This window comes from Aulonocara stuartgranti (genome assembly GCF_965226115.1).
Source record: "Aulonocara stuartgranti genome assembly, chromosome: 18".
NCBI lineage: Eukaryota > Metazoa > Chordata > Actinopteri > Cichliformes > Cichlidae > Aulonocara > Aulonocara stuartgranti.
This window is the reverse complement of record NC_138954.1, coordinates 11,442,515-11,457,293: the sequence shown is the minus strand read 5'-3', so window position 1 is coordinate 11,457,293 and position 14,779 is coordinate 11,442,515. Positions and strand designations below refer to the sequence as shown.

At 39.1% G+C, this 14,779-nt stretch overlaps 1 protein-coding gene across 4 annotated transcripts in view; it reads left to right on the top strand.

Annotated features, from left to right (window-relative positions):
• Nucleotides 1-14,779, top strand: part of LOC309693838 (receptor-type tyrosine-protein phosphatase mu) — a 170,196-nt gene that overhangs the window by 30,382 nt on the left and 125,035 nt on the right. For all 4 annotated transcript variants that reach the window (XM_082513415.1, XM_082513413.1, XM_082513414.1 and 1 more), the window contains exon 2: nucleotides 9,974-10,096. In XM_082513415.1, the coding sequence (XP_082369541.1) occupies nucleotides 9,974-10,096 (123 nt within the window). The remainder of the gene's footprint in view (nucleotides 1-9,973; nucleotides 10,097-14,779) is intronic.

Sequence of the window (14,779 nt, the reverse complement as noted above, 5' to 3'; positions counted from 1 at the left end):
TGGACTAATTTGACCCCTTTTTCTTAAATATGGGTTTTTTGTTTAAATCGAATTAATTGTAGTGGTTTTGACGGCAGATGTAAGTGGACGTGGTTAAAGACTAGCATGGTTCTGTGGGCCTTGGCTTGAAGCAGAATTACTGAATATAGCTGTGGTTTCTGCTTTGTTCTCCAAATTTATTTATTTTTCTTTTTTAAATTTTAAATTCAATTTGATAAATTATATTTTATTTAAGTTATGCTACCATTATTTTGTGGAACCTGCACTTTATAGGAACATTTTTCTCACTGTTAATGAAAAATACTGCCAAGCAACATGATGAGCGGTGCTGTGTCTGAGACGTTTCTGTACTCTTAACATCTAATGCTCGCAGTCATTCATGGTGTGGTCGCTAAATTGTAATATTCTCCTGAATGGTACAAGACAGAGGGCGGTCAAGATTGGAAGACCAAACCCTCCCAAAGGAACACTCTGCAGGAGCTCAAGATTCATCTAAAACATTAAAGGCTGCTCTACGCTCTGTGATGTGCGAGGTTTTGATAGGACACTTAAGAAAATAGGTCATGAGCAGTCATACAATAATTGGATTTAAAAATTAATAATATTAATGAGACTGGGGGAATTCCTTTGTTTCCTTGACTTATTCATACCACTTGACTGTCTGAACTGATAACAAACCAGCTGAAAATACTTTATTCTGTTGCTCACTGCATAGAGGCTTTGTTATCTTGTTAACAGTAGTTGGATGAGAAGACCAACATAATGGAAAATGATGCTACTCCCAGTAGACAGTTATCTTGGCGTAAAACGGCTCTGTCCAAGGAAACAAAATGCACCTGCCACTTCTAAAGTTACTAATCAATACAGTGCGTCCATAGTAGGTTGTTCTCTCTATTCCCAGTTTTCATGTTAAGCTAAGCTATTTGGTTTCTTGTTGCAGCTTCATATGCAGGAGATGTATGTAGTATTGATCTTTTCCTCTTACACTCAGCTCCTTTCCACCGTTATTGTTTACACAATGACTATTTCTTTAAGTGGATTGGTCATGGTATATTACCAGCCTCATGCGATCGTACATAAATATGATTTATACAAGTTATGAACAGCAAATTACATAAATTTTGTAATATTTTGGCAGATAACCTGAGCTGAATTTAAAGTGAAACAGTCCATGATGAAATTATGGGACCTGGCATGAATGAAATCAAACACATTTAACGAGGCTTCGCTGCATTTGGCTACAACTTTCGGCTTCTGTGATTATCTTTGACTTGGTGCCTTTTTTGAAACAATCTTACTGCCAATATCATTGTGATCATGGGCAGCATTTTCACACAGTGGAAACCAGCTGTACTGTCATTTACAGAAATGGCTTTAAGCTCCCAGGATAAATTCAGGTGCATCATATAGGTTTTTCATATAGGAGAGAAATGTCATGGTAACTGCTGTTGGTGATCTCTATTCGTCTAATTATCTGCATTGTTTTAAATGTCATGTCTGTAAGAACTCAGACTGTAGTTAAACAGAGTAAGACGTGTTTCCTCCCACTTGTTTTGAGATCCACACTAAGCCCTCCTGTTGCCAAGCACAACAAGAACAAGGTGGATGCTTTGAAAGCTGGCCTGATATTGGCTCCCCCCTTGACCCAAGAGGATTAAGCTGGACCGTGAGTCTTTCCTTTCAGGTGCCTGATTTATGGGGCTTCAGTAGAGAGACAAAGGGTCCGAATGTGTTTGAAGTCTGTGAGTGAAAACCCTAAGATGGCACTTTGAAAAAGCTCCCTCTGGGATTTAAATCTCCTCAGCCACACCTGTCAAGGCAGAGCTCAGATCCTCGCCGTAACCTTTCACCTGGGCAGGCATCAGCTTTCCACCTGTGCGCCGCCTGCGTACATGCTAATCAGGGGTTCGGAGCATGACGTGGTTGTGCGGCGAGGGATTAAACGCGCTGCGTATGGCGTGATTGACGATATGTCACGACGCAGAGCAAAGCAATGATATTTCATCAAGCTGATAAGTCTGCCTGAATGCACAAGCGTTGCCTCGTGGCCTAGATTTTCCCTCCTTCTCAAGAGGGATTGATTCAACCTTTCTTTTATTCTTCTACATTTTCTAATTAGCTTTAGTGATTTCCTAATTCTTTGACATTCAACCTTGAATTATTCCCTCCTCTACACATAAAAACAAGCATTTGTTCCAGTTCTGGAAAACTAACAAAGCATGTTAATGTTCTTGTTTATTCCATGATCAAACTTAATCATTCTCTCCTCTGGAGGAAATTTCCCTTTGGGCTAATTTCTGGCATTGTTACTTGCATGTTTGACAAATTAGACTCAGGGAAACTCTGTGAGAACAGGGGAAAGCTACTGATACTGACATTAGCATTTCATCCTCTTTGTTGCACTATTCAGGCAGAATTCAAAGGTTTGTTGACTTAGTAGGTTTTGGGAGGATTGAAGGGGTTCGGTGTAAAGGGTCATCCACTGTGGGATATTGCAGCGAGCCAAGGGGTTTTTAACACTGAACACAGACTAGGATTTTATTCCTTTTCTCCTCCGAAGGGCCTCTTTTTTTGCTGTAAACCAAGGAGAATTTACCTCCTATACTATCCCCATTGATTGAAGCTCAGACCAGTGGTCCATCACACCTGGATCAAATGTGAAACCAAGCTGGAGGAAGTTTTAATTTCCAGTCTTACAGTACTGAGCCAAAACCGTGTGGTGAATCAATGCAGAGGGTTAATTCCACTTTAAACCTTCTTCACAAGTCTGCAGCAGCGGATACACATCGACAATGGGCAAAGCATTCAGACAGAGCAGCATGTTTCTTTGTTTCCTTTTTTTAAATCCACGATATCTGCGAAATAAAGTCTTAGCATTTTTCACAGCTTCTCATCACCCACGATGCTGCTTCTCCTCTGTGGTTTGAACCAGCGCAACAAATATAAACAGTGATTTTAATAAAGCGCCTTTTATGCTCTGTCACCGTATCATTTCAGGGAGCATGTTGAACACCAGAAAATAGGGAGCCAAACAAGCCTATTTCCCCCTCTCATTCAGTGCATCAACAGGCATTAAGCAGGATAGGAAAAAGCCTATTTCTCACTCTCTCTCAGGAGGGCTGAGGCACTGAGACAGACTGTAGTTCTCTCTGTTTTGGAAGCAAAAATGAGGATGCTGGGAACAATTGGAAGAGAAGCCATTGTTAACTTGTTGTCGGAGTTGGAATGAAGCCACACTCGGTGTAAAATAAATGCCACGCGCAGCAGGTACTTGTCTTCTTCCAGAATTGATTGAATCTGATACTAAATATTTGTGGGCTTTTCTGCTATCTCTTAACTTAAGTTAACCTTAGCCTCCCTTAAAACTTCTGGTATCTGTGATTCAGATTTCAATTTAGGGAAGAAAAAAGGCATAATGTTTGGTGTTATCACCACAGGGTACTTCCATGCAGACAGACCTGAAGTCCTCATTTTTATTACTTAGGGGAAAATGACAATAAGGATCTGCCATGTCTCTGAGTTAGAATCCATATTCATCTTAATTGGTGCCTGGCAGGTTTTACAGAATGGAGATGGATTTGAAGTCATTTACTGGAAGTTCTTGACAGGCGCAGTGGAAGGGAACGTCAAGCCCTGTGCTGGCATGCAGCTTGAAAATCATCTGTCAAAATTTAGCATATCTAAGGAGAAGGCTGCCTGTCATCTTCAATGTACATCTATCTGCACACAAGGGTGGATTTGATCAGGAACTATGTTGTACCCCTGATGTAAAGCACATTCATCAAGTTGATATTTGGTTGACAAGGAGGGAAAAAAATATGCAGAGAAGCCAAAGAAGTTTTTATAACGAGAGCCTTTTGAACTAAACATAGTGCCAAAGATTTATTTTTAAATAATGAATTTCTGAATGGTATTTTCAAAGTAAAATGTTCATAGCTTGTCTTAATCAGGACAACGAAAAACAGAAAGTTTTGTTCGTTTGCAGTAGATGTGGGTTGTCGGTTTTGTTTTGCAAAACATCGCTGACAAGCACATTGGCTTCTTTGGGCAGATTATCAGTGGAAAATCTACACTCCAACTTCTTTATTTCCCCCCCAAATCAATGTGGTGAACAGCGAGACGTGATTGATAATGATATTGAGATTGATTGTCTAAATCCCTTCCCACAGTTCAAAGTCTCCAAACAGATAGTGTGTGTGTGTGTATATATACATGCAATTCAGCGCAGAGATAGAACTTGGCAGGAGCTGCCAATAGATAAGTGAAATAGGGCCAGAGTGAAAAGGCCTATCAGTCTCTAAGGGGTTTAGCAGCAGGATTCTGAAGCTCTAAACTGGCCGCGTTGGAGGAAGATAGTCGACATTGGTTTTAAATTACCCAAGATTGCCTTCTGGTTTCAGTCTGCGGGGATGCCAGCAGACAAGATGTTTGTTAAAACAAGTGCAGACATTCAGGCAGATTGGGGCGAAGGGCAGACCTGTGATTTCCTGGCATGACAGAACAGGTTGGAAAGCTGGTAATTGCAGAATTGGCAGAGGGGCTAAGAAGGTCTTGCGGCAATGATATCTGCCACTGGGACTGGACCGGTGGTGTTGCTGGAAAAGGGGTCGCTATCCTCTCTGGGAGGATATTGTGTTTGATGAATTAGATCATAATGGCACAATTGGCAATGTGCTTGCTTTGCAACATGGTATATACAAGTCAAGATTGCAGAGCAGAAATTTGTTAATATACAGTCCTGCTAAAAACTTAACAAACAGAAGTAAAATCCACAAAACTAACTTTAAAGGAACAATTCTCAGTTTTCTTACAGAGTTCTATCAGTCGCCTTAGGACAGGAGTGTCGAACTCCAGGCCTCGAGGGCCGGTGTCCTGCAAGTTTTAGATCTCACCCTGGATCAGCACACCTGAAACAAATGATTAGCTCATTACCAGGCCTCTGGAGAACTTCAAGACATGTTGAGAAGGTAATTTAGCCATTTAAATCAGGTGCGGTGGATCAAGGACTCATCTAAAACCTGCAGGACACCGGCCCTCGAGGCCTGGAGTTCGACACCTGTGCCTTAGGACAAGGACACTCTTGGCTTACCAAGCAACAATCTGACATTCAGAAGCCTAGAAAATCACCACTTCTCACTTTTAGTTTTTATACAATTAAACAAAGCTTGGATGCATAATAATTGTTGAAGGTAATAGATTATTAAGAATATTTACGAAGTCTGAGACTGGGATCATCTGTCACAATCATATTAGCCTCCCAGAATTTGATGCCAAGTAATAAAGACAGTCCAATCAGAATAAACAGACTAAAGAGTTTTGATCTTGCACACAAACACATGTAGCATAACACAAGAATGCCGTGTACAATCTCACTGTGGAGCTGTATTCAAAAAATGTATATATTTTTGCAAGTATTTAATGCTTTACCACAGATGTACTGTCTCAGTATTGCATTATCACCCTCGCAGACCCTCCCACACTCCTTCGCCTGCAATCACAGCAATGTGCGCATAGTGCTTCAGTACAGTACTAAACTTCCATACACACACAGAGCTTTTAATGCTGAAAGTTTACTTTTGTTACAGGTGCACTAACAAAAGGCCTTTTAAGTCTGACTTGAAAATCTTTAGGAGAAATTGGCTCTAGCATTGAGGGGTTGAGGTATTGATTCTGGCCTCTGGCTCAGTCCAGGAAAAGATGGATAGATTTCTTTGAAATGCACTCTGCGTGAGAATATAAAGACTATTGTGTGTTCTCACTCAGGAATAAATTGTTTCATGACATATCTAGGGCCACCTTTTTTAGCTTCAAGCTGCCTGCTTCTCTTGAAAGGGGAATGTTGACAGGGTGGAGCACATTCATCTGTACTCCCAGACTACGCACACCTCATAGACGCTTTTATTGAAAGTTAAATCTCCTTCAGAGAGTTGGCAGCCTCTCGTTGGGATATCTGTTTCAGCAGCTGTCGAGGCTGATTATATGGGGGTTGTGCCACACACTGGCAGCGATATAAACCTCCTACAGAGAGAAGAACTATTATGATGCTATTGACTGATGCATTCATCTGCATGAATGTGTTACAATATGTTGACTCAGAAGCACTTGCTTGTATTGATGACATTCAACATGTGCTCTGTGATTTTTATTTTTTTTATTATTTATTTATGGCATCAACAGTGGTCAAGCCACATATTCAAGGAAGCCATGTAAAGACGAGATGCTTTAATGTTCACATCAGCAAAGAACAGTCTCACAGCATGTCAATAACAACTTGTAGGCATTATAGGAGACTTCCCAATACTGAATATGATACCAATTGGCTTGTGCAGCAATTAAAACAATTAACATTGATTCATTGCTTGTTCCACACCCTGTTACCCTGTCCTAATGACACCTTGAAATTGTCAATGAGAAAGCAGTGTAGGTTATTTCCACTCGCTCTTTTCAAATATCAAATCCAGATACCGTTAATCAGGAAACATGGCTGCAGGGAGACTGTATCACCCCTTTACATTATTATTTACCATTATATTTGTAATTTATTCTTAAACTATAGTCATTTTAATTGTTATTGTATAAACTTCTTATGTCACATGCTGCTAAAAATGACAGATTACCATCCTTGTGTGAAGTGGTGTTATAGATATAAGTTGTATTTATGCTCATGGTTTATTTCATCCACCTGCAAATGTATGGCACTGGATGTTTAGGGTTTTTAATGGCTTTGTTATTCAAATTAAATGGGCAACATGAGAATCATTAATGGAGCTGTTAATGATGTCTTTTGAAGAAGATGAAGTTTCAGACAGCCCCCTCCCAGTTCTGCTGATTTATTATTAAACACAGTGGCATTTACAAAAAAATAAAATAAACCCATTAGAATTAAATTAGAAATGGGTTTCTACTTTATCTTCTTTTAAATGGCCTTTTTCTTCTTCAGTGTTCGAAATCCTCGCTCCTCTCCCACTGACTCGGAATATATTTTTCTCCTCGTCAGCGCCATCGATTTGAATATCAAACACCAATAAAAGCCACCTCTTTGATTTGTTTGAGCTCCATCATGCTGTGAGAAGGTGGGTGGCACAAAGTGAAGGATCTTGGAACTATCGAGTCAAAATATTGATGGAACGGAGCCAGTCCCTGTGACGCTGAAGCCAAAGAATCATGTTAATCATGTTATGTTCTCCAAGTTACATCTTGGCAACGCAGGCATTTTTATTTATTTAGAGTGCAAGTTGAGTGAGCAATGGAGTACATTCTCTTTTCCAGCACCGCCTGCGTACGCCTAGAGTTTTGCAGTGTCGCTGGTCGTGGACGACCACAGCTTTTTATCAGTTACTGAACAGCTTTAAGTGAGCCGATGCATGTTAATAGCTTTGCTTAAGAGCGTACCGATAATGATTTTTAGTATTGCTCACCAAGATTCTCAGCTAGTCATTGAAGTTTTCAGCCACCTGTTACTGATGCTTCACAGTAAAACCCTCTAAGGTCTAAATTATCATTCATGAGCAGTAACTTTTTCTTTTTGGATGAAATTTAAATAGCTTATGATTTATCAGTTTTCTTTTTGAGGCAAGACTTGGGATCAATATTCAAAAGCCACTAATCACATAATGTGTTGGCAAAGGGTTACAGGTCAGAACAATTATAAGTACAGGTTTTACAGGCTTTACACACTGTAGAGAAAATACAGGAGTGTAAAATCACAAATTAAGCTGTTTTTTGTTTGTTTGTTTTTTTTATTCTTATTATTTCAGAACATTCTGACAGCAAAATAAGCAATCGCAGCAGAATGAAGCTAATCCAATCATGCACGGTAACAGTACATGAACGTCAACATGTTCAACCATACTTACTTTTGGTCCGTCCTGTCATCAGGGCAAGCAAAGGTATTGTGAGTAACATTAGTGGCTCTGCTTCACAAACATCCCTGTGTGAACAGTCTTCTATTTTGTCACTGTGTTCCATCTTTTGAGAGACGTACCTGCTGTTTGCTTATTGAATGCATGACTAATGTTTGAAGAGCAAATTCTAAAGCTTAAGATGAAATTCATTTGCATCAGAATATTGTTTTTAAAGCTAAATTGGTCTGTGACTTCACATTCAACAACAAACTTGTCAGAGTAAACTATGGTCATATCATTCACTTCATTCTTAGCAAACAGCCGCCCACTTGGCTACATATCTAGTTTAAACAGACCAAAATAGTAATATCTCCTGGACTTGTTGCCTTCCTGTAAAATTCAAATAACCTTAGCTTAATTCTGGTTTGATGTTTTAACTCATGAACAGTATTTAGTTTTCTTTATCATATCTGACTGTCTTGACTGTTACGTCTTAGCTGCTCTCAAACTTTGTAAAATGCTAATGTCTCTCCAAAGTCCTTGTAAGCAAGTCTTGCTATCCTTGTAACATCCACAATTCATAGAACCGTAGTTATATCTGTAACTCTTGTTCAGTGGTCACGTTGACATAAAACCTTGGGTATAGATTCATACGTGAAATCGAATTAAAACCATAAAAATTGGGTTTAAAAAGCTTGTATCTCATAATTTACCCAGGCAAACGCAATGTTTCTCAACACTAGCCCATTTGTGTCAGGCATTTGCAAATCATGCTTGCAGCAGGTCCAACACAGTTGGCTTGAGGTTTCCTGGTTCAGCTCTTGTAAAGCAGATGATTAGGTCTGCTAGATTTCTTTCTCCAGTCTCACCACAGCGGTACATCCTAGTGAACCGGTACCTTAAATAAGGCCTGTGTCTCTCATTAACAAGGGAATGAATTTCTGGGCAAGCTCTCAAAATGCCTCAACAATTTTTATTTTTTTTATTACCTGTGATACTTTGGCAGTCTCTTCCTTTTCTATGTCCGCCCCCTCATAAAAACAGACAAAGCAACAAATATATCATCAGCTGTTGCCCTGTGGAGCTAGGTATTAATTATCCTGTGTTCTCCTCATTTGGCCACTCATTTGCACATGTACTGTAAATGTCACCAGAGAAATAAATGGGAAAACAAAAGCCCCAGCTCGTAGCCTTTATGCAGCAGAATGTCAGAGGGAGCTTGTAAGAGATGAGATATTGGTTTTGGCCTAGCATAGATTCTGGCTCAAAGGACATTCCCAGAGGCAATAAAATTTGTATGTAATCCGTGTTTAGAAACTTATTAACAGTGTGCCAGCAAACATTCTCAGATTTGCCATTTGGATTCATTTCTGGCGAGGAGCGGTATATAATGTGCTGTACATCTGTTATCAACAGAGACCTAATGTAATCATCTGAAGCGGCGCTGTGTAATTTCTTTGCTGTCTCTGAAAATGACGAAACGTGGTTTTAAAATAGTCTTTCCAGTTCACGTTTTTGACTCTTTCCAGCCAAATATTGTTTAGGCTTTTTTTTTTTTCTTCTTTTTTTTTGTAGATTCATGAGTGGGTTGAAAAGCACTTTTGGAGGGAGGCAGCTCAACTCTCACTTCTTTGTGTGGCCTTTAAGGTGCAAGGAATAAAGGGGTATTTGTATTCATCAATCACACGCCAAGCCCGGGTGAAGCCTGGCCCTAATGGTTGCTTGCTGTCATTTTGCAAGCAGCTTGTAAAAAGGATTAGAGTGGCTTTGTGGAGTAAGAGCGCATGAACAGCAAAGTTCTGCGGTCGGCAAGGAAAATGAATCAATTTATCCCTGATGGTGGTGTAGTTTGGAAACATAATGCCTAACGATGATGGAGTTTGGACACTTCATACTTGTCATTGTGAAATTGGACTGCCGTGTTGCTAATGATGGTAATGTATGTTGTGCCTCGCCTACAACAGCAATCCTTCACTCTGTCTCACTTAAATGCATCTCATTGTCTGGCATATTACATTATGAATACCGCTGACAAAAAATAGGCGACTTTAATTTATACATTCATTCATTTGAGCAGGAAGTTAATGGAAAACTTGAATAACCATATAAATTTCTTTCTTTTGTCACAGGCGATTGTACTTTTGAGAAGCCACTGGCAGTATGTGGATACAGCCAAGGCCGAGATGATGACCTCGACTGGGAGCAGGTCAATACCAGAGAGAAGTCTCCATCAGATCCATGGATGCCCTCAGGTAAGGACCTGGCTCCTAGCTCAGTGAAGGAAAGAAATTATTCTGTCATCATACTGAGAATACTTCGTTGTGATAGGTTGCCCATTTGACCCAGTTTTATTTCAGTAGCAGTCTTCGTGACCTGGGCAGTGGGGCAGAGTCTCCAGGGGGAGTTTGGGGGCTTACACGGGATTTATACTTGTTTATTAAAAAGGTACATCAGAACTGCAAATCCTACTGAAACCTTAAGGTATAACCTATGTAACCTAAAGCATAACTTGTAAATGTAGCTACACGTCGTGTCAAAGCATCCCTCAACTTTTGCATGGCCTGTTCAGTCCTTTTGCCAAGTACCCGTGGCAATTTTATGCAATGTGGTGTTGGGGTGGAGAGCGCCCACTGTCTTATGAGGGGTGCTCGTCTGCAACAGTGTTTCGATGGATGATTTCGTCTCAAAGCGACAAACATCATGAATGCCAGAATCCAAGGTTTCCAAACAAAGCCCTGCATTATAACAAAACGATCACATCGCCTGTTAGCGGTTTTAATGTAGTGGCTGGTTGGTGTATGTGAGCAGGTACTACTCTTTAATTTTGTAAGCATTTGAAGAGAAAACAATAGTTCAGCATTCCTCACTCGTATTCCCACATCATGCCCTTAAGTTTTATTGATGTGGGATGTTGATGCGTCTTGTTTCCACAACAGTATCTGATACACAGAATCTTTGGGACAGGCACATGAACTAAAACAAAAGCAACATTTGATATCAGCGCACTCTGATCCATGTTAATTGAAGAATTCTATCTGTCGGCAACATATTGAAGTTCATTAAAATGCTTTCCCTGCGTTTTGTGTCTGCACACAATTTGTCTCTTTAATGTTCCATTGATCGCTTTTCATTTGATTTGAAATGCAGACATATCACTGCCACTGAGCAGAAGGCACCTAAAGAGTTAGACTAATGGAATGATGCTTTCTTTCTTTCTTTCTTTTTTCATCTTCTAACAAAGGTAGCATTGCAAACTAATGGATATTGTTTTCCTCCTCCTATCTGACACCTGATCTCACAAAGGCTGCATCACAGATAGATTGCACTGGGCCCCCCAGTGACAGAAGGGGAATTAATTAGCAGGTCCTCACTAATTTTAAGCAGCCAGTGCCCAGACCTGTTTGTGTGTATATCAGGATGCTGTGTGCTGAACTGCCCCAGAGAAATTACTTTCCAAAGAAGGGAAGTCTCTCCTTTTTTCCATCGAAATTGATTAATGTCGTGACACGTGGAGGCTGGGCAAAGGTTACAGTGAAAGCCTTGACCTACAAATTAACACCTCGCACATGATCTAAATTTAACATACCTGATTAAAATCCCATGTCTGGTTAAGCGGTGTCCCTGATTGTGCCTCCTAGTCTGAGTACACTTCAGACAGGCTTGTTTTCTATCTATGCATCTTGAACTGGGCCTAATTAACAGGTTGCAGCTCTTTCTCCATTTCACAGTGTGAGCACTCAACCTGCTGCGCAAAATTGTAATCTCTCCTCTTTGACCACATTGGAAGGGATGGGAAATGTAGTGTGCTTGACAGATGAAATTGTTTTACGGCTACTAGAGTGGGGGTTGATGGGTAAAAATGCATTTAGGTGAAAGCCACACTGGTGGAAAAGCTATCTCACCTCTGATTGCTGCCTTACTCTCATATCATGCTCAGAGAGAAGATTGTTATCCTACCTGGTGTGCCAAGATGGAAATGGAATTGAAGTAGCAGAGAACCGAAGGCGTTACTACCTCGGTACCTTTTTAAAATTTCTTGGTAACCACAAATGGTCCAATCAGAGGTGTTGCCACTACCGATGCATGATTTAAATGATGCTTAACTGCTTCTGGTTTACTTTAGTTTTCCAAGAAAATTGATTTCTTTTGAGGTTTAAACTCCAGTGACACTGTCCTCTGTCATTTTTAATATTATTGTTTCATTGCCCACATTAGACTTGAAATTAATATTTAATTTTTCATTCACTGGATTATCAGGTTGTCATTTTTTTATTTTATAGTGTACTGCAGTTTGTTTTTTGGGGGGGTCAAACATTGGACTTGTTCATCAGCCAGTATCAAAAGTTAAAATATTAGTGATATCCAGTGGTAATCTAAGAGGGAAAGAAATGGAAACAAAAGGAAAATATATTAGTGCTGTCAGCGTTAATCTCATTACAATGACGTTAACGCCATAACCGCATTAATGCGGCAAATCTGTTAGCGAGTTAGCACGGATCTCCCCGCGTGTCGGCAAGCTAACCGCGCTAGCGTGTTGACGGAGATTTGTCGTATTAATGTGGTTATGAAGTTAATGTCATTTTAACGAGATTAACGCTGACAGCACAAACAATATTTTGTCATAGCTGCTGTGCACAGATTGTTAATCCAAAAATTCAAGCTACATTTTGTACCTGAAGCATAAAACAGATGCCCTTTAGCATTGAGTTCCTCTTGGGACTTCCGTACACTTTTTGGCACTTAACTACTTCCACAATTTTCAGCCGATTTTCACCGTTCAAATTTTTAAATATTCTGCTATTTCTGCTAATTCCTGCTATGTCTTTTGGTATTTTTCACTATTATACTTTTTAAAATATTAAGCTTAATTTGTCCCATTGAAATGAATGGGAAACCTCTGCAATTCTGCTAAAATTTGCTTGTTTCTGAAACTTAACTACTTCCTCATATTTTCACGTAGAACAACCATTCAAACTTTAAAATGTTCTCAAATTATTGGGCTATTCAGGTATGATTCAGCTTTTTCAAATCTTTTACCGTTTTACCTTTATGCCTCTTAAAGTTTTCAGTTGCAAAATTGTGATTTTTCACAAAATACATGCGTTGTTATGGTTGCTATGCACTTGGCTTCCAGTGTGCCACTGAAGGTTTTGCAGTCTTCTCTTCATGTCCGAACAACTTCTTGCTACTTGCTCAATCTTCACTCAACTTCCACAAATTATACATCAAAACATAGGTATTTTTGCTGGGTTTCCGAAAATGTCACTATCATTGTTGTGGTATTCATAGAACTTTCGCAAATCTCCTCAGACCAACACAATGTCGGAAAACTCTCCATATAAAGTCAATGGAGAGTTTGTTCAAAATCACCGCTGCATTTCTGTAATGAGAGGCATATTCGAATCATCATATCTCCTTAACGAAGCAAAGTTAAGACATGAGGCTTCCCATATGGAAAAGATATATATAAATCTTATAAAGTTTGTATCTGTCTTGTGTGAAACTTGTATGAAAAGCATATAAGTGTGAAAACAGATATAAGATCCCTTGAAAAATTATATAATGAATCTTGTATGTTTTGGATACTTACTAAAACAATGTATGAAAGTAATGCCAAAGTGGCCACTTTCATGAGTAATCACATATAAGTTTTTACTATTTCTTTTCCGTATGGGTTGTCCCGGTATATCTTCAGACACTCGTGACGCTCACAATTCAAGAATTTCTTTCTCACGTATTACCGTTCTGAAATGAGTTGGACTTGTTTGAGGGTAGGAAATTCGTCCGTCGCTCAGATTTCTTCAAATTTCAAACCCTGGAAATGAACCACTTCTCTCGTCATAACTTTTTGTTGGATTTCCACAGAGACCTGAAAATTTCCATGACTGTTCACCAAAGCCTGCTGTCTCTTACGGTGAAAGAATGATATCGATACTCCAAATAGATTTCGAGTTACAAAGCGTTGTTTGAGGGCAAGTCAAGCCAGTTTTTGCTTCGCTCTACTCAGTTATGGTGCATTAGAAGTCAAATATCTTTAATAATTCACATTTTAATGATAAATTGTCAACACTGGAAGATTCCCCCATCTCTTCTGAACAAAACGGTGTAAGAATGACCGCTCTAGCCCCTACGGTTAGGAAATTATGGTCATTTGTTTGAGGGGAGTCGTCATTATGAGAAATAGGCTGCAATAATCCTGTGCCTCTCTGTGCTGCGTGTGTAAATAGATGCACCTGTTTTGGCGGGAAAAAGTACACAGGCTCTCTGATTGGTGGATTCAAATTCAGCAGCTCCCAGGCTGACCTAGAAACTTACTTCTCTCTCCCTGTGCATCTTTTTGCTGATTTTTTTTCATTTAACAAGTATATTTGAGGGACCCTCAGCATGTTCAGCATTTTTTCAGCTGTCCATTTTGCTTTTCCAATTTTTCTGTTTAACTTATTACTATTGTGCTAAATCATACTATTTCTGCTATTTTATAAGATTTGTGCAAAATATAGTATTTCTGCCAAATATAGTATTTCTGATTATTTATAGTTTTTCTACTAAATCATAGTACAGTATTTCTGCTTTTTATAGGATTTGTGCTAAAACATAGTATTTCTACTAAATGTAGTATTTATGCTTAATCATAGTATTTCTGCTTTTCATAGAATTTGTGCCTAATACAGTATTTCTGCTAAATTACAGTATTTATGCTTTTTATACTATTTGTGCTAAAACATAGTATTTCTACTAAATGTAGTATTTATGCTTAATCATACTATTTCTGCTTTTTATAGGATTTTTGCTCAAACATAGTATTTCTACTAAATGTAGTGTTTATGCTTAATCATACTATTTCTGCTTTTTATAGGATTTGTGCTTAATATAGTATTTCTGCTAAATTATAGTATTTCTGCTTTTTATAGTATTTGTGCTAAAACATAGTATTT